General features: G+C 48.8%; 1 protein-coding gene across 1 annotated transcript in view; it reads right to left on the reverse strand.

The window, feature by feature from the left end:
- The window catches only part of ZNF541 (zinc finger protein 541), a 33,765-nt gene extending 22,873 nt beyond the window's left edge, over positions 1–10,892 (reverse strand). Inside the window, exons 1-6 of the mRNA XM_034986878.1 lie at positions 10,586–10,892; positions 6,748–6,991; positions 3,338–5,177; positions 1,551–1,609; positions 1,103–1,262; positions 687–854 (exon numbers count right to left, since the gene is read on the reverse strand). Coding sequence (XP_034842769.1) covers positions 687–854; positions 1,103–1,262; positions 1,551–1,609; positions 3,338–5,177; positions 6,748–6,991; positions 10,586–10,892 — 2,778 coding nt within the window. The remainder of the gene's footprint in view (positions 1–686; positions 855–1,102; positions 1,263–1,550; positions 1,610–3,337; positions 5,178–6,747; positions 6,992–10,585) is intronic.
- Positions 10,893–20,719: the final 9,827 nt, after the last annotated feature.

The following is a 20,719-nucleotide window of genomic DNA, read 5'->3' on the forward strand; positions in this document are numbered from 1 at the left end:
CATGCACCCGTGCCCTCAAGGAGAGGCCTTGACTCAGGGAAAGGTGGGAACAGGTGAGGCCAGTTTCAGCTGTTAAACTGCCTGGTCCCGAGAGAGTGGGGGCCAGACACCGCCACAGCACGACCGAAGGAGAACCAGCGACAGGTCCTGAGACGAGCGAAGGCATCCATGCACCTCGTCCCCGAGTCCAGCACAGGCTTGTCCAGCGAGATCCTCTGGTACGGCCTGAAGGGACTGGTCACTTGAACTTGCAACTCTCTCACCTCCATGCAATCGCCCCTCCTCTCTGCCAGTCTCTCCTCCTCTCCTCCAGGTCTCAGCTCCCACACCGTCTCCTCCAGGAAGACACCCCTGATCTCTTCAGGCGAAGTCCCTGGTGCCCCTCAGAATGCCCTCAGCTCTCTCTGCTCCCCCTCACAGCCCGGCGCACACTGGGGCACCACTGTCTGGGGACAGGTCTACTGACCACTGGACCGGCAGGCGCGGGGGCGCAGTCACCAGGGTCCGCAGCGCCGCCACCACAGACAGGCGCCGAGGACGCTCCGAGCATGTTAACGACTGAATGAGCGCGCTCCCCGAGACTCAGCTATTTTTCTGACGTTTGGTCTGGGCTCCCCCCGCCCCCCGCAGCTTCCGCCAGCAGGTGGGGGAAGCAGCAGGAAGGAAGCAGCCTGACCCGCACCCACCTTGGCGGAGCTCCCAGCGGGTCGGTTCCCTGGAACTACAGGCACAGGGATCCCCAAAGAGGCTGCAGCCGGGTTGTCCAAGGACTTCTTAGCTCCTGGGGGACTCTGCCCGTCCCCCTCTGGCCTCAACACCTGTCTCAATGGCTTGCAAAACTCCGTGCCAAACACCTAAATGCAGAGAATCGATGGCTTTTTAAGACTAACGGGCGGGCCAGAGGGGAAGAGCTGCTCCAGCCTGCAGTGCCGGCCCCCCGCCCCCACCCCCGGGAGCAGCATAGCCCTGACTCCTGGCCCCTTGCCCACACTTCCCCCAGCGGGACATCTCCGTCCTGAGTTAAATGACATCCCGTCACCTAATCCCTGAAAGCCTGCCAGAAACCCTGCAAGCACAGAGCCGACTGCACGCGCCCCTTCACCTGCTGCTCCTGCTTCCCTCGAGGTGACGGCCACTGGTCACTGTGGAAACACATGTGACTGCTCAGCCCTTTCTCTGTATAAAACATCTGGCTGCAATTCTTGCAGACATAAGTGCTCCTTGGCTCTGCCCAGTCTGCAGGGCCCCCATTTTGCTGGTTACTGTGGGGAAACATGGCAGGAGGGAAGAACGGGAGAATGGAACTTTGTCCCCATCACTAATTTCTCTTTGTTTTTGTTTGTTTGTTTTTAAGTCTGATCCACTGACAACTCTTGATGAACCCTAAGAAGTGGAGAGAGAATACCCCAATTCTTCATGGCCGGGTGCATACCTCTTCAGGACTGAAGCATCCAGAACTCGGTGACCCAGGCCCAGCACATGAAAGCCACCAGAGGAATCAGAGGGGCTGAGCGTCCCCGGGCTGGGCAGGGTATGGCTTCTGAACTTACCATCCACCTGCCACGTTCTCCTCCTTCAGCGGATGGGGGAGCCGGTAGATATTTCCACCCTGAAGATGAAAATACATCTGAGCCAACATATTGGAAAGGAGGCATGCAAGAGCTACAACTGTAAGACTCTGAGAAGAAAGCATAGGTGTAATTCTTCGTGACCTTGGAGGAGGCACTGGGGCCTTGGATGACACTGAAACGAAAAGACAGAACTGACAAATTTGACTTCATTAAAACTCAGAACTGCTGTGCTTTAAAGGACACCATCAAGAAAGTGAGAAGATGACCCCCGGAATGGGAGAAAATCACTACAAGTCACATACCTGACAAGGGAGTTGTATTCATAATACATAAAGAACTCCTATACAGCTCAGTAATAAAAAGTCCAATCAGCCAATTTAAAAACGGGCAAAGGACCTGAAAGGCACTTAACTCAAGAGGATTTACAAATGACCACTAAGCACATGAAAAGATGCTCAGCACCATCAGCCACCAGGGCAATGCAAATCAAAGCACGGTGATGTAATGCAAATCAAAGCACAGCGATGTGATACCACATCACACCCATGAAGGTGGCTGGGATAACAAGCCTAGAGAGCAAGCAGTGTTGGTGAGGATTTGGAGAAGCTGGAGCCCTCCTGTATTGTGGGTGGGGACGTTAAATGGTGTGGCTGCTTTGGAAAAGTCTCACAGTCCCTCAGATGGTTAAACATAGAGTTGCCATATGACCCAGGAATGCCCCACTCCGGTATTTCCCAAGAGAAATGGAAACCTATGTCCACACAGAACCTTGTACACGAACATTCACAGCAGTACTATTCACACTGGCTGAGAAGTAAGAACAACTCAAATGCCCATCAACTGATGAACAGATTAACAAAATGTGACACTACCATACAGTGGAACATTGCTCAGCCATAAAAAGGAACAAAGCACTGACAGGCGCCACAATGTGGACAAACCTTGAAAACACCACACTAAGTGTAAGAAGCCAGACTACAGAACGCCACGTGGTGTATGATTTCAGTTATATGGAATGTCCAGAAAGGGCAAATCCATCGACACAGAAGGTAGATTCATGGTTGCCGGGGGCCGGGAGGGCTGGAGAGATTGGGGCCGACAACTAAGGGTGTGGGACTTCTTTTTTGGGGTGATGAAAATGTTCTGGCAAAGAGTGGTAACAGATGCACAACCTTGTGAATATACTGAACGCCACTGGAGGGTACACTTTAAAATGGTGAATTAAATGATACGTGCTGTTAAGAAAAAAAAAGAGGCAGCTGTGGGGTGAGGGGAAGGATGCTGGACCTCGGGCCGTGGTAAGGAAGAGCGCCCAGACCCGGTGCCAACCGCAAGGACTGAGCTACTACCACTCGGCAGGTGCCGGCCGGCGAAGGGACCGTGACTCCCACCAGGTGAGAGACAGCATCACACGCAGAAATATTTCCGAGGCGAGATCTCTACCTTTATATCCTCTGAAGAATTTAAGGAGGCCAATCCAAAAGGAAGTGAAAGGCAAAAAGCAAGCAAGCTGGAAAAGCTTCGGGGAGAAAACGTCTCTGACAACTCTAAAGACCTCATTCTCAGCTCTTTCGGGGGGTGGGGGTGACAGGAGGAACCACAATCTCTACGAACCTTCCTTCCGGCCTATCTAAACCTGTCCCAGAGGAGCCCCTAAGATGAAACACAATGCCTGCCCAACCAATAAAGGCAGGAGCAAGTCACGAATGAGACTCCGGCCCAGAGCACCAGCAGGTGTCGGGTCTCGTGAGGGAGAGCCCAGGTACCTGGATTCTGTTGAATATGGTCAGCTTGGACTTGGAGTCCTGGGGAGGCTCTGCCGGAGGCCCGGCCGACGAGAAGGAGGCCATGGCTACCTGGCTTGGGGAGGCCGTGCAGCACATATCCATTTTCACCTTCTCCTTCCGGAAGCCCGAGAAGCGCTGGGACCTGAGGTTGCCTGAGAAGAGCCTGTAGCCTCCGCCCCGGGCGCAGGCCTGGCTCTTTTCACCTTTTGTGGCCCCCAATGCTGTGTCATTCTCTGCCTGGGCCTGCTTCCCTGGGAGCTGGGCTCCGAGGGGCTCCTCCCCACCTAACTGGGTCTGCCGTGGGCCCCCGGGGGAGAAGATGTCCCCCAGGTCCAAGGTCCCTTTTGTGGATCTCAGCTGCTTGGCCAGAGAGGAGATGTCTGGATTGCCGGGAGGGTCCAACGATGAGGCCGTGAGGGACGGCGGAGCGGTGGCCACTTTGGGTCCTCCCTTCGAGTCCCGTCTGGTGCTGGCTGGGGAGGCCTCCCGGGGGAAAGCGGGCGTGATTTTCCTCCTGCGGGCTGGGGACCCCTCTGGCTCCAGGTTTCTGGGGCCAGCATGGAGCGAGTCGACAGGGGGTGCCGGCGGCGGGGGCTGCTGTGGCCATGGCCCCGGCAGTGGCTTCAGGGCGGCCTGCTTGCCCTCAGGCCCGGGGAGCTGGGAGAAGATCCGCTGGGACTTGGCGATCATTTGGAACACCTGCATCTGCTCATGGCTCACCAGAGACTCCTGGGACTTCAGGAAGAGCTGCCGGAAGAGCGGCGTGGCATCCGACGGGAGCCCGCTCGGCTTTTGGGCATCCTGGAGGCCCGGCTCCCCAGGGTTTTGCCATGAGAAAGAGTCGCAGTCAAACTTGCTTTTCTTGGAAACCCAGGAGTCGTCTTCCCCGCCGGCATATCGGGAGTCACCGGAGGCCTCCCCAGGTGCCTTCAGGAGCGTGGCAGGGAAGGGCAACGTGTCCTCCAGACTGGTGGTACCCGAGCTGGGCGGGGGCTCTCCTGCGGGGGACGTGCTGCTGGGCCCCGGGCCTGACTCGCAGCCCTCCTGGGACGGCACTGACGGGGCCTTGTGGACCATGAACATGTTGTTCCCTTTGCTCTTGGGGCAGCTGGGCAGGTTCCGGAGCCACTGGAAGTTGTGGCTGGCTGGCTGGGAACTGGCAGGCACTGTCTGGCCTCGGAACAGAGGCAGGCAGGCAGGCAGGGGGCCACCCTCAGGCCAGCCCTCCAGGGTGGGCGGCAGCGGGAGCACAGGGGGCTCGGACTCGGCTGAGTCGGTGCTGCCGTTCTCCACAGCTCTCGAGTGGACGGCCGTGAACATGGCAGCGGCAGGCTCCTTCCTGGGGGGACGAGGCTCCTCGGGAACGTCCGTGCCCAGGTTTCTGGGGGCCGCCGGGATGCCTGCCGGGGTGCAGGAGGAGGGCCCGGAAGAGGGTGCGCAGGGACAGGCCGCGTTCCTCCCCTCCCCGCCGTCTGAGGGCCCTGTGGCTGCTGGGACGGGGGAAGGAATCTTCTGGTGGACGATGCTGCTCACGATGCAGCGCAGGAGGTCTCGGTTGGGCAAGAGGGAGCCCGGGGACCTGGCTTCCGGGGGCGCCAGGGATCGCGGGCCAGCGGCTGTGGGCTGGCCGGCCGCCTCGTGAGCGTGAGGGGAGTCCCCGCAGGCCTCCTCGTCCGGGGGGGCCTCCTTCAGGATGCACAGGCCGTGCTGCACCTCGTAGTGGCGGCGCAGGGAGCGGTAGTCGCAGTAGCTCTTGCTGCAGCCCTGTTCGATGCACACGAACGGCTTGGTCTTCTGGTGGGTGAGCATGTGCCCGGTCCTGGAGCCACACGGGAGGAGCAAGTCAGCAGGTACCTGGGCCGCTGCTCGCCGCGGGACCCCAAGTGGGTCCCCAAGGGGCAGTGGTGCCTCCATGTCACCAGTCAGAAGCTACACTCGCCCCCCCATGAGCAAAGACCCAAGCGGCCCCTCCGATGGCCAGGGCAACACAAAGGGTTCTCCTCTCCCCAACCTTTCAGCAAACCCCTTATTGGAGGGGGGAAAAAAATCAAAGAAAGGCAGACTGGCGTTCCCCAAAGTGAGTTCCCAAGGAACACCAGTCCTCCAGAGTTGCTCCCTGAGGACATGGGCTCAGCTGGCAAGGAAGTTTTGAAAAAAACACTCTTTGCTCCTTGGAGGTTCAGAGTAGCAAATTTAAGAGCCACACAGGACACAGACGTCTCTCTCACCTCCCATGTCTCTCAAACTTACTTGCCCGCAGAACCATCTATTCAAATAGCCCTTTTTAGCATCCCTGAGGACCAACGTTCTGCAGGATACACTCGAGGAGATACTTACTGGATGGAGCACGACCCTTCCCTTAGCCAAAGAGTCTTTGCCTTCCCATAGCACTCCTCTAAGGACACACCTACCTGGAACCTACCCCTGGGGAAAAAAAATTTACAGATGCCCCATCAGTAAAAACTTTCTAGCAAACAGCCAAATGTGCCTCCTGTAATTTCTGCAATTATAAACGAATACGAATATGTACTACGCTTACATCATACTTCCAGCTATGTTAACATATCGTAGGCATAAACAAATGAGTAAATCCCGCTCTAAGGTTCCCAACAGTCCTACCCTGGCCAGTCTAATACAGCCCTCCCCCCAAAGCCCTTCTGAGGGGAGCTGCAGAGGACGAGTCGGGAGACCCAGTTTCTAGTTAGGAGCATCATAAAAATGCAAGGTCTTGCCATCTCCCACTGGCAAGTGTCTGGGTTTGAAAAAAAGTCTGCCTTTCCAGCCTCACTAGCAAGAAAAGCTCATCATTTCCAAGATACTGAGAACAAAGGGAATTCTGGCTCCTAACTCTTACAATAGGCTTTATTTTTTTAAATCAAGAGTTTTGTTTTGTTTTTAAAAAAAGGAGTTTAAAAAATACGTTAATGCTCCAATGCCAGGCATTTCAGAATTTCTCAGGCCCCCTGAGTTATTCCCACACACACTCCTCATGAGATGCAGATCTGTCCTCCTCGGACACCTGCCGGGGACTCCGAACATTTCTCTATAAAGTTAGCCCAATTCCCTGCATGACAAAATTGCCTTGGGAGTGAGCCCTTGTGTGTCTTGAAACCCTCAAGGGTCCTGCCTGCAATCGAAGCAGCGGTTTCCTCCCTGGTGTGAACGTGGGGGCCGGGCAGAGGGGACCTGTCCCCGGCAGAGCGAGCCCCACGGCTCGGAGGGCTGGCACTGTGAGAAGAACGGAGGGGGCTTCCGCGCACAGCTCACAGCCATCTGGGGAGGAGGGGACCCCTGCCGAGGGCGGGCCTGGTGGCCTGGCAGGGGTGTGAGGGAGATCCAGGAGCAGCGCGCCCATTCCCCACCAGCCCCCTAACCACACTCCTACATACAGGTGGTCCTGGCGCTTGAAGGCCTTGCTGCAGATCTTGCAGACGTGCTTCCTCTCCTGGCTGTGTGTCAGGTAGTGCTTGCTAAGGGAGCTGGCGCTGCTGAACACCTTCCCACAGAGGCTGCAGTCCAGAAGTGGGTTCTGGGGGGAAGCATGCTGCCGCTTTCCTTTCCTGGCACTCCCACAGGTGGCCCTGCCTCCTTCGTCAGCCTCCTTAGGTACCTTGAGGGCGCCGAGCCCCAGGTCTAAACAGAGGGAGAGAGCACAGGTTAGGGCCATGTGGGGACATCAGAGGGCACGGCCGAAGCACTCAGCGGGTCTCAGGGCTACAGCCCGCTGGGGCAGAGGGGCCAGGTCCACGCCCTCCAACTCCAGCAGCTTTGCGCACAAAGGGGGAGGGGGAGAAGGGACCCCAGTCAGGCCAGCCCCCTGGGATGGCCCTTGGAGGGACGGTCTGGGACAAGGTGACCACTGTGGGCCAGGCTTTATGGTTAGACCATCCATGGTGCTCTCAGAAGGCCAAGCCAGAAAAATAGAATCCAAGACCTTAGCAAAGTACAAATCCTTCCTTGCAGCCAACTCCACTTCTGGGTTGTTAAAGGAATAAATATAGATTTGTACAAAGAGGTAGCTGGTAAAGCAGTTAACAGTAGCACTGTGTTTCCTGTTAGAAACAACCTAGCATCTGACAAAAGGGCACGCAGGGGACCACAGGACGCTTTCAGTGGTCTAGGGCACAGCATTTAAGATAAAACCGTGGGAAAATATCTGACGACATGAACGGATATTCACGCCACGCTACTCAGTGAGAAAACAACAATCTGTTACAAAACAAAAAAAGACAAAACAATTTGAATAGAAAACAAGCTGAGAAAATGGCATAGACTGGGAGGATTATGGGCCACTTCTACTTTCCTCTTCTCGTGTATTTGAATGTGTTTCCGTGTTTTCTGTATCCCTTGGGGTAAAGTGATAAAAGGTATGTTACAAACCATTCACCTGGGGACCCAGGGAAGGGACAGGGAATGCTCAGGCGGGAGAGGAGCGGGGTCGTCAAGCATCTCAAGGGCCAGTGTGTGGGGAGAATACCGCCTGCTTCTGTCTTGCTCCAAGGGACAGAGATTAGGTTTGGTTTCATCCGACTAAAGAGAAGCAGATTTCAAATCACTGGACACATAGGGCCCATGGATGCAAGGACGCTGCGGGCTCCTGCTGTCCCCAGCGCCTGGAATTCCCTCCGGGCACTCGTGGTCACTCCACAATCGTCTGGTGGACAGACCAACTGTGGAAATATTCCTGCTCTTTAGATTGGTCTTCAAGATGGTTGGGACCACCTCATGAGATGGCAAGTTTAGAAACTGCCACTTCTCTTGGGCGCTGCGGGGGGGCGGGGGGGAGGCAGGAGTGAGCACAGCAGGTGCAGCGTGAGAGACACTGCAGGAAGGAGCCTGGACTGGAGTCTCCCAACTCTGTCCGGCCGTGGGCCGTCTGTCTCTCAATGTGCCTGCTCTCCTCTTCATGTACGAAATTACTGTGACAAGTGATCGACTGACCCCAACAGTTTAAATGCGGAATAAGAGGACTCCTGTCGGAGAAGTCCTCAGTCCTGCTAAGCTACTTTAAAAATGCTCATTAAAGCAACTATTAAACCGGAAAACAAAACGTTGTTCCAAAAAATTGGCAAGGACACTGAAAATCAGGCAGGGTCACCGGCCAAGGAAGCTGCCGGATCTTCACAGAACGCAGTGTTAGGAGAGTGTTATAAAACGGTGTACGTTCTCTGACAGGCAAACCTACTTGTTTTGTTTTTTTTTTTCCTTAAGATTTTATTTATTTATTTGACAGAGAGAGAGTCAGCGAGAGAGGGAACACAAGCAGGGGGAGTGGGAGAGGGAGAAGCAGACTTCCCGCGGAGCAGGGAGTCCGATGCGGGGCTCGATCCCAGGACCCTGGGATCATGACCTGAGCCGAAGGCAGACGCTTAACGACTGAGCCACCCAGGCGCCCCAGGCAAACCTACTTGGAGGCATACGTTCAAAGAACTCATCTGAAAGGAAGCTCGACATGTAAAAAGTTGTTCACAGAAACACGAACACTCTAACGAGCAGGAATATGGTCAAACAGCATGATGGAGGATGGAGTAGTTTATGATGACAAGGGAATACCTCACATAAGAAAGCAAATATGCTCATTTGAAAAACCTCAAACCACATCACACACTTAATGCACCTGTTTTTCTGAGTGTCTTAACTCGTGTTTTCCAAAATCTACGTGCAGGAGTCAGGCTGGGGAGTTTTCCTAATGTGACTTTTCTCTGTTTGCTAAGTTTTCTTTAATAACCGTGTATTACTTTCCTAATTAAAATGAATACAAGTGTATGCATTTATATCAACCTGAACTTAAGTCGGAGAAGTATAAGGAGTTAGAACTTGATAACGTACAGTGGACTCTTTATAAGGTAAAAAAAGAATTCAAGTTTAAAACACACCAGGGAAAGCTGAACTGTAACACATTTTGCAGGGAGGGACACAGACCCCCATGAAAACCTGGCAAAAGCTACAGTTTCTTTGCCCAGCAAAATGCGCACATATTTGCACTACCAGCATTCTTCAGGTGGTTTCTGTGGCCGGGGTTGAGGACTCTAATTCTTGTACCTCCCACAGGCCTGGCCCCATGCCTACAACACTGCACATGTCCCACGATTCTAAGATTTCATATCAGCCATCGTTCCAACACGGTAACAAGGCTGAGCCCTTGTCTACTGCATCTTGTATGGAGAGGGGGCTTCAGGAGTTTCTCATTGTAGCAAGTCTTCAGGACATTTCCTGAGCTGCTTATCCCAACTGACATTAACACCTGCTCTGCAGAGCCATCGTGGACGTGGCCTTCCGTGCAGGTGGTGTGAACATAACTATCAAAGAGCTCTAGCTCAGTTAACCCAACTAAACAACTTATCCATGAAAAGAGTTAGCAAAAATTGAATTTGGGGCGCCTGGGTGGCTCAGTCGGTTGAGCGTCCAACTCTTGATTTGCACTCGGGTCATGATCTTGGGGTCCTGAAATTGAGCCCTGAGTTGGGCTCTGTGCCCCAGTGGGGAGTCTGCTTGAGATTCTCTCTCTCCCTCTGCCCCTCCCCCCCTCAAATAAATAAATAAATCTTTTAAACAATTTTAAAAATCGGGATTTATCTTGTAGGGGAAGCCTGAAAGCAAACCAAATGAAAATTGCACCAAGGCCTTTAACTATCCCATCAGTCCTCCTTTTGCTCCTCCACTGTTGGAGAGAGAGACTTAGAACTGAATTGATGGACGGTCTGGGATGAACCCCACCGATTCTGATGGAAATAAGCACTATCTGTCCTGTGCTCTGCAGTCCATGCGATGCTTTTACATTCCTTTCTTCTCTTGCTTCTTACTGCTGTTACTCTGGGGGGAAGCAGAGTGAGCACTCTCATCCCCCCACTTCACGGATAAAGACAGCGAGGCTGGGGAAAGTTAGCCAACCAAGTGACAGACAGGATCCCAGGTCACTCTGCAAACATGAAAAGGGCCTCTGAGATGTAATCAGTAGGAAAATCTCCTGTGAACTCAAAGGTCTGCCCACACCACACACAAGATCAGGACATCCACAAATGGCCCAGTTTCTCAACATTATTCCTTAGGACCAGTGTTCTGTTTCCTTGACTAGGAAGTTGGAAACAATTCCCAAGTTAAAAAAGAAAGTGTCCCCTGTTCCCTATTCACCTGTGGAAGATAAAAATTTTCCTATCCAATCCCCAAGCCGGCCACAGGAGCTTCACACAGCCCTCTGGGCCCTCGGACCCAGGTGGACAGCCTCACCTTGTAAGGAAGCCTGGGATTCCGGGTCTACGTACTCCTCCAGCAGCTTCACGGAGTCACTGTCCTTCCCTGAGTACAGGGACAGTGTGTCTAAGTTGTCCTCCAGTGCCTCGCTGGCCATGTCGGGCGTTGGGAGGCTGGGGTCTAGGTCCAAACCACTCAGGCCAGCGTAGAGCAGGTCTCGTGTGCTGGGACCCAGATCCCGGTTGAGGGTGTCGCTGCAATTGAGTCCCTGGCTCTCGGAAAATGAAGGGAGATGCATCTCTGGAGGGAGGGCACCCTCATCCCCGAGGCTGTACTGGTCCATGGCTCTCCACTGCCAGGTCTTGGCCAAGAGCTACTCTCCAGACAAGCAAGGCCGTGTAAGGAGTCAGGGAGGAAAAGCTCTTGGTGCTGTCTAATTCCTGAAAATGAATGAGGAGGAATCAAAATTATGAGATGGCAATACGGCGTGATGGATGGAGCGTGGACTTGGAATTCAAACAGACCTGTGTTTGGGTCTGTTCTCTGCCACTTAACAGCCATGTGAACTTGGGCAAGTCACTTAAGCTCCACGAGCCCCAGTTTCCTCATCTGTAAACTGGGCATAAAAGTACCTCCATCATAAGGTTGTTGTAAGGAATAAATGAAAGGAATTCCGGCAACGTGGTGGACAGAACTGACCTCTTTCTCCAGCTATAAACACAGAGAAATATGACAAAAGATAATTTTTAATACACAGCCGAGCTCAGGAGACAGGCAAAACCCCATGTGCCAGCAACAATGCGAAAACACAAAGGCAACTGCAAGGCATTGGCTCAAGTCGGCCAGAGGGGAAAGTCAGACTCAGATACTGAGCCTGTTGTCCAACACGGTGGCAACTAGCCATACGGGCCTGTGAAGCACTTGACACATGACCGGCCCAAACTGAGACATGCCATAAGTCTAACCTGCACACTGATTTTGGAAGACTTAGTACCAAAAAAAAAAAAAAAAAGAGTAACTTTAGTATGTTTTTATATTATTACATGTTGAAATGATAATATTTTGGATACAGTGGGTGAAATATGTGATTAAAATGAATTTCATCTTCCTCTTTTTAGTTTTTCAAGGTGGCTCCTAAAAAACTTTAAATTATATATATATGGTTCATATTATATTCCTATTAAAGAGCATTACCCTGGAGGCTGGGACCCAAGGTCATAACAGACCTGGGAGAAAAGGAAACAGGGCCCTGAGCTTGCAGGAAGTGGAGATCTGGGACCTTGGAAGAGCCAGGCCATCCATGGGAAAACTAAACAATCAAAAAGAAAAACTGCACACGGGGTGCCCAGGTGGCTCAGCGGGTTAAGTGTCTGCTTTCAGCTCAGGTCATGATCCCAGGGTCCTGGGATCGAGCTCTGTATCAGGCACTCTGCTCAGCGTGGAGTCTGTTTCTCCCTCTCAAATAAATAAAATCTTAAAAAAGAAAAGAGGAAAAACTCTGCGCACAAGCCTAGAGAAGTACCCCAAGAGTTAGGAAGAAAACAGGGCAATGAGAGACAACAAAACCTAGCATGAAAAAAGAGTAAGTCAGCTCAGGGCAAGAACAAACAAACAAGTGAAACTTGCATGAAGACATTTAAATTAAAAGCTCACTTGGAAGGGCTAAGCAGCAGAAGAAACAGTGCTGAAGAGAGAAATAATGAACTGGCAGAGCAATCTGAGGAAATCCCCCCAGAATTCAGCAGAGAGAGAGAGAAAGGAATGGAAAATATGAAGCTGAGACAGTACAAATGGAGAAGTAAATGCAAAAGACTAACACCGTCCAATAGGGGTTTCCCCCTAAAAGAGGAGAGAATACAGAAGACACATCTTTTTTTTAAGATTTTATATTTAAGTAATCTCTGCACCCAGGGTGGGGCTCGAACTCACGACTCCAAGATCAAGAGTTGCAGGCTCCACTGACTGAGCCAGCCAGGCACTCCAGGAGACACAACATCTTCAAGAGATATTGGTGGAGGAATTTCCAGAATTGCAGGGACACCAGGCTTAAAGCTCATAATTCCTGAAGGTACATGGTTAATGACCAAGCACTGCAAGGCAGAGCAGGATGAGTAAAAATGAATTCATTCCTCAACACACAATAGTAGAACTGCTGACCATGAAAGACAGACAGAAAACCCTACAAAAGACCAGAAAGAAGAGGCAAACAGTCTACAAAGGGATGAGGACTAGCTTGATGGCAAACATCTCAGAAGAGCAGAGGCTAGGAGACAAGGAATAACACCGCCAGCAGAAGGGCAAGAGCCGGCACAGAACTCAATGTGCAGGGAAACTAGTATCAAGAGGGCGCAACAAAGACTTTTTCAGACAAGGCATAAGAGGTTGCCCATAAACCTTGGCTCAAAGGCTAATATAGGTTTTGAACCATTTGGAAAAGAAAAGACAATGATTAACTTTGTACTTTACCTATGCTAAAAGAATCCGGGGGTAACTACCGGAAGAAAAGGAATAAACTATGTAACATCTGAACTAGTAGAATTTATCCCGCCCCCAAAAAGAGAAAAAAGACTCAAATGACTCAAATTAGAAATTAAAGCAGAAACAAAACCAGAAAGGATTATAAAAGATGACTATAAACAACTGCATGCTAACAAATTAGGTTAACTTTGAGAAAAATCGACAAATTCGTAAAAAGAGACCAATTACCAAACTGACTCAAGAGGAAACAGACTATCTACATAGCCCTGTGAGAAGGAAAAAGACTGAGTTAGTAACTTTAAAACTTCCCACCCATGCCACCACAGAAACAATGAAAAAATCAACTTTATTGGAACTCTGGAAAATAGTCAAAGGTTTACTGCAAACAAACGACCCTTAGCAAGACAAAGGTGGATGAAACATGGTCCTGTGGCATTTTAACTTACTCCTATCTCATCCCCCAATTCCCCCCCCACCCCCCCAGCAGTGGTTTTGAAGGCAGAAGCCACGTTCTGGTGTGGGCTCCTAGTGCAGAAGGGAGCAGAGACGATCTTGTTCTCACACAGCTGAGCTTGTCTGTCCTGACCTGTCAGAGGGTTCCTGAGGGGCTAACATGGAGGTCTTGCCTTGATTTTGCCTAACTTGGAACTTTCTCAGCAGAGAACAGTCACGGGGATGGCACTTGTTGAAAACATTAAAGGCAATATTGTACACCCAAAATTAATATAAGCGTATATGAATTATACTTCAACTAAAAACGCTCAAAAATTAAAAAATAAAAGCAATGAAGCAGGGCCAACAGCAGATATGCCACTGAAAGCCAGGAGGAAGAGGTGAACAGTGAGAGACTTTGAAGCCTAAGGGCTTTGAAAAGCTTCCATGCTGGCAGTTTCTTACAAAGCTAAACACGGTCTCACCATACAATCCAGCCATCACACTCCTTAGTACCTACCCCAGTGAGCCGGAAACGTATGTCAACACAAAACCTGCACACAAATGTTTACAGGAGCTTTATTCATAACTGCAAACAACTAGAAGCAACCAAGATGTCTCTCACTAGGAGAATGGATAACCAAACAAAAGTGATCCTAAATGGCACATATGTACAATGGAATGTTATTCAGCAATAAAAAGCAAGAAGCTAGCAGCTTCTGGGTGGCTCAGTTGGTTAAGCATCTGCCTTTGGCGTGGGTCATGATTCTGGGGTCCTGGGATTGAGCCCAGCATTGGGCTCCCTGCTTGGTGGGGAGCCTGCTTCTCTCCCTCTGTCCTTCTCCTCCTCCTCCCCCCAGCTTGTGCTTGCTCTCTGTCTCAAATAAATAAAATCTTAAAAAAAAAAAAAAAAGCAAGGAGCTATCAAGCCACAAAAAGACATGGAGGAACCTTAAATGCATGTTGCTAAGTGAAAAAAGCTGGTCTGAAAAGACTACATATTATATGATTCTAACCATATGGCATTCTGAAAAAGGCAAAACTATGGAGACACTAAAAGACTGGTGGTTGCCAGGGTTCGAGGGGAGGGAGGAGGGATGAATAGGTAAAGCACAGGAGGGACTTTGAGGGGAGTGAAACTACTCTGTGTGATTCATGTAATAGTAGGTACATGACATTATACATTAGCCAAAACCCACAGAACTACACAACACAAAGAGTGAATCCTAATGTAAACAATGGACTCTAGTTAACTAAGAATAAAATAAATTTTAAAAATAAAAACCGTCCACGTATTTCAACGACTCAAGAATGCCATGTGCCCAGGGCAGGCACATGCTCAGAAAACACTTGTGAAGGCTCTAAGCTCTCACTTCTGGCTGCTCGTCGGTTTGTGTAAGCAGGAAGTGAAGGTGAAGGCAGAGGTGCAAACTCCCGCTGAGCGCTGAAGGTGTGTCCCAACACTCACACAGAGCACAACCACAAAGACCGGGACTTTATTGGACTCCAGGCACTTAAGGAAATCTCTGCCAAATCATAGCTGGGCACAGACTAACAGAGCAGAGACTTTGCTCACCACACACGACAAAGAATACAGTCTGCAAAAAGAGTCTGCAAAAGTTACTAACCTAACATTACAATCCATAAGCAGCAGCAGCAACAAACCCTGGGGTAGGGGAAAGGAGAATCTGATTCCAAGAGTCACCACCACATTATAATATCCAGAATGCCCACTTTCTCAACAAAAATAATTACAAGGCAGGCACACAAAGTATGGCTCAATGAGAGGGCCCACCATGTCATACAAATGATAGACTCAAACAATATCAGCCTTTTATGTCTGGCTGCTTTCATGAAGAATAGCATTTTCAAGGTTAATCCACATTGCGGCATGCATCACTACTTCATTACTTTTTATCAACGGACAATACTCCACCATCTGCAGATAGCACATTTCCTTCAACCATTCATCTGTTGATGGGTATTTGGGCTGTTTCCATTTTAGGCTATTATGGATAATTCTGTCCTCACCTAAACATTTAGTAAACGCCTGATGACTCACTGGTAACAAATCTGGTGGATCCTAGAGTAACTGAAGTTTGGGTCTAGATTCCTAGGCTATTGGTTTCTACTGTTTTTAAACTTTCCATGTTGAAATGTAATAGAAAAGCTGTGCCCACAACATCTGCATTTCACGTCATGCATCTACCTGCATGTCTGTGTGGAGCCTATTGGGGGAAACTCAGAAGGTGAATACAGGCCCACAACAGTACAACTCTGAGACCCAAGTGAGTTCTAGAATTCAGAATATGGGGTAAATCAATGAAAAACACTGTATTTTAAGTAACCTTCAGTGGGTCTGGCAACCAAATCACTATTTCTGCATCGAGACTTGTGACGACTCAGAGTAAATGGAATAAATACTATAAAGAATAACATGTGAGTTCTGGTTTGCCCACCAAATGAGGTCTGTGACACCATGGCATTGTCCGAGTTTTTTGGGTTTTTAAATTGCAGAGAAGGGAGTGGGGACCATTGAAATTTATATTGAGGCAAAAAGAATTTCTCTGCCAATTCTGAAGTTCCTTGCACAGTGTTGCAATAAGCTCTCTTTAGCACTCCAAAGAGGAAAGAAGCCATCTCTTTCTTCATATTCCAATAATAAAAACAAGCTAATAAAATAAAATAGAAAGCATTGTTCAAAATAAACATGAAGCAATATTTAATAAAATAAAATATGAAGCATTTTCTCCTTCTCAGGCATTGCACTAAGAGCTTTCCATGCATGGATTCACTCCCTTCTCTCTACAACCCAGAGGTCGGTGCTGTATTACTTCTGTTTTACAAAGAAGGAAAGGGACTGACTGACTCTGAGATGCTAAGTAATTTGTCCAAAGTCACTTGTCTAACAAGGAGTGGAGCCAGACCTTAAACCTAGATATTCTGACTTTACAGCTTGTGTTCTTACCCACTACACAATACTAATTCACCATAAATAAATTTACACTGTGCTGGGCGCCTGGGTGGCTCAGTTGGTTGGGCAACTGCCTTCGGCTCAGGTCATGATCCTGGAGTCCCAGGATCAAGTCCTGCATCGGGCTACCTGCTCAGCGGGGGTCTGCTTCTCCCTCTCCCGCTCCCCCCTCTCGTGCTCTCTCTCAAAAAAAAAAAAAAAAAAAAAATTTACACTGCGCTACACCAATTAATCTAGAAAGCACAAAAGGTTCTGGATAGGGGCAGAATTCCTCACAGGCCAAATCACCTGCTTTCCAGCATACTCCCATAGTCCACAGAACAAACTGGTCTCATTACCACTTGGGGCAGGCACGCCCAAAGTCCAAAGACCATGTTTTGATATTTACATCCTTTTTCAGTTAGTAAAGCAAACCCCCTCTTCAGCCAATATTGAACTTGTTCTTGTTCTGTCAACAGATAAATTCAATTCAACAAGTTTTAGCACCTTCTATGTACAGGGCTCCCCACTAATCCCTGTGGGGCGGGGTTTGTGGTCCCCTGGAACCTTGCAGACATTCCCAATTCTTTCCAAGAATTTTATAATTTTGTGCTTTCACTTGGAGAACCACCTAAGAGAAGAAAATCAGTCTATGCAGATTATTGATTAACTACCTTATAACCCAGTACTACCATTTGGTTTCAGTGCCTGGGGTATGTTTTAATTGCACAAATGCCAAAAAGGATGATTTTAATTGCCACAGGCTAATGAGAAGAGGACAGAGGTGGATTTAGTTCATAATAATGCCTTCGGGGTCACCTAAAGCCAACAGACATCATGGTACAAATGGAGGTCTTGCTGCAGTTGGAACTGAGGAAAAAGGACAGGAGACCGGAGGACATCACAGGGTCTGCCTTGGGCAAGATGTTTGTTTCAAGAAAGCTGTTCGGTCTCAGCAAAATAGCACCCCTCCCACTAAACTCAGCAAAATAGCACCCTTCCCACTAAACTGATGTTTATAATTTGAATTACGTTGGTTTGGTTGCTTTGTTTTACATTTAATTTGCAAATTGATTTTGGCTTTATGGGGCCACAAGAACTGTAAACTTTAGGAATATATGCCTTGTTTTATCATCATTTATGTCTTGTTTAATAGTTTAAAAAACAATTTCAGCCAACGCTAGGGATCCAAAGCAATTTTAATGTTTTTTTTTTTTTTTTTTTTAAAGGTCTGCCATTCTATGACTGGTGGGAGCAGGAGGTAGGCAGGGATTCTCCTGTGAAATGCCATGGCCTCTTGGGAAATTACTCTTCCATACCTTCTAGCCTGCAACAATAGGCACACAATCTGGTAAATAACACTTACCGAGCCGTTGTTTGGATGGAAAGGAGGCAACAATCTAAACACTTACCGCCTCCATAAAGAGGTTTTATTTCACCACAGTTAATCTGAATATTTTTCTATTGGTTATCAAGTCGAAAAATCTGTCCGACTTCTTTTGGACAGAGCAACGCTGTCCAAAAGAACTTTGTGTGCTGATGGAAACGGTCTAAGTCTGCACAATCCGAGGATAGCCGCCAGCCATGAGCAGCTGATGAGCGCTTAGAAATGCAGGAGATACAACTGAGCAGCTACACTATGTATTTTACTGAAGTTTCACTGAATGTAAATGTACCTAACTACAAGTGTCTGGCAGTTCCCACACTGGACACTCACGGCAGACCTAGAGATTTCTCACTGAAGTAAGGCTTTCCAACTTCTATTTCAAAATCTTGGAAAAGGGGTGCCTGGCTGGCTCAGTTTGTGGAGGATGTGACTCTTGATCTCCTGGCCACCAGTTTTAAGCCCCATGTTGGGCACAGAGTCTACTATAAATAAATAAGTTCTAATATTTAAAAAAAAAAATCTGAGGCTCTATCAACTGCAATAACAATTTTTTTTTTAAGATTTATTTATTTATTTGAGAGAGCGAGAATGAGAGAGAGCACATGAAAGGGGGAGGGGCAGAGGGAGAAGCAGACTCCCCGCCGAGCAGGGAGCCCGATGCGGGACTCGATCCCGGGACTCCAGGATCATGACCTGAGCCAAAGGCAGTTGCTTAACCAACTGAGCCACCCAGGCGCCCGCAATAACAATTTTCAAGAGAAGCCTTGCGATCACAAGGGAAGTCATGGGCTGGAGCTGAGAAGTGCAGGTGCTTTGGACAGAGCAGGCACTCTCCGGTTTGCCAGAGCCCCCACCAACGCCTAATCTCTCACCCCCTCCCGCCTCACTCATTTATATGCCCTGCCAGGCCCCCCCGGAGACCTCTTCCCTTAGGACCCTGATTTGTGCAGTTTCCCTTGACCAACCTCTCTCTACTTAGATTTACCGAATGAAACCCTTCAACTGCAGGCCTAAGGGGCCCCTCCCAACATACCAAGTCTGAGACTACCTCTCCCTCCTTCGGAACTCCATAAGCACCTGTCAGGCAGGCCACGTCACACTTACCCCAAATGGTTTTGGAATCTCATGATCTCTCAAGTTCTTCTGGTTTTCCCCAGACTACAAGCTCTAGGATGCCTGTGCCTCTGCCTACGTGTCCATATTCCTCACAGCCTCTTGTCTGGCACAGAACTAACTCCGATCAAAGAAAGCTTTCTGCATTCCTTTTGCAGATGTGTGACAAAATCCCACTGTGCCACCTCCTTTCCTCTTTGAAAAGCCCCAACCTACTCTTCTGTCTGCTTTTCTTTCTTTTTTTTTTTTCTTTTCTCCAAGCACCATCTTCTCCTTTCCCTCTCTGCGTCAGTGTTACCAGGGAGAAAGTGATCACGTCCGAGTAAGATCAGACTGCTGGAAGCTGGGAAATAAGAGAGACTTGCAGCTTCTACCCCAACTATGCAAATTCTTTCCTTGTTTTCCCACTCCAAACATTATTGCAACTATAGGCCTGTTTTGTTTGGCCTATGCGGTGTCTTTCTGCGATTGCGTTCGTCACCAACATTTTTTTTTAACGGGAAGATTTCAACTAAATGTATTAATTTCTGGCTTCTCTTGAAAATTGTTAGATTTTGCATTTCCTGATAGTTATCAGTAGGAGAGAGGTGAGGGACAATTGCCATCTCCGAAGAGATGTTCCCACAGTCCTCACTTTCTTCCTCCCTGACCCCTATAATCATCATCGTTATAAATATCAACAATAGCAGCAAATACTTCTCAAGGCTTTGTCATGTGCCAGGCACTCCTAGAATCACTTATGGATCATCAGATTCCCACAACATCCCTTTGAGGCACATCCTCTGTTCTTTTTTTTTTTTTTTTTTTAAAGATTTTTATTTATTTATTCATGAGAGACAGAGAGAGAGAGAGGCAGAGGGAGAAGCAGGCTCCCAAGGAGCAGAGAGCCTGATGCGGGACTCGATCCCAGGACCCTGGGATCATGACCTGAGCCGAAGGCAGACGCCCAACCATCTGAGCCACCCAGGCGCCCGAGGCACATCCTCTGTTCTTAACCCTATTTTACAGATGAGGTAAATAAAGTCCAGAGAAGGTAAGTAACTTGCCCAAAATCAAGGTTAGGATTCAACCCCGGGTAGTCTGACGTCAAAGCCCTCACATGTAACCACTCTCTATGCTAGGATTCCGCACCTGAGCCTGGGACTCCTGCCCCACACTCTGCACCTACTTTCTTAAGCTGAACAACCAAAGGACACTCCCTCCCCCAGCCATGGAACCGATATAACTTTAACCAGAAGGTTAACTCATCTCCTCTGATAAAGAGGAGATTTATACCTTACATCAGGAAAGAGAAAGAAGATATGGGGGAATCAGATGGCTAGGACTATGCTTTCCAGGAAAATTTTTTACACAGAATTAACTAAGGGAGGAAAAGAGACCTTAAAGCTTCTCATTCCAAAAGCTGATCCTAGCATAAAATGCAAATAAGCATTAAAATCTAGAACAGCAGTTTTCAAAGGGAGGTGGATGGGGGTGGAGAACCCTGGGGTCCTCAAGAGTCTTTCAGGGGAGTCTTCAAGGTCAAAACTATTTTCATAATAATATTCAGACATTATCTGCCTTTTTTACTCTCAGTGAAACTTTCCAGAAGCTACAGGGAATACCTCAAAAGGCTGAATGCAAAAGCAGAAATGAGAGTCCAGAGGACTATAAAAGCGTAAGACAAGGCCACTATTCTCACTAAATTTTTTGTGTTCTGAAATAGTCTTTTTAAAAAAATTTAAAAATTAGTCAATTTTGTTAATATATGTTTGTTACTGTTATTTTTATATGAATAAATAGTTTTAAAACTTATTAAACTTCCAAT

The sequence above is a fragment of the Mirounga leonina genome, unplaced genomic scaffold, assembly GCF_011800145.1.
Source record: "Mirounga leonina isolate KUSES-001 unplaced genomic scaffold, KU_Mleo_1.0 Mir_376, whole genome shotgun sequence".
In the NCBI taxonomy this organism is placed as follows: Eukaryota; Metazoa; Chordata; class Mammalia; order Carnivora; family Phocidae; genus Mirounga; species Mirounga leonina.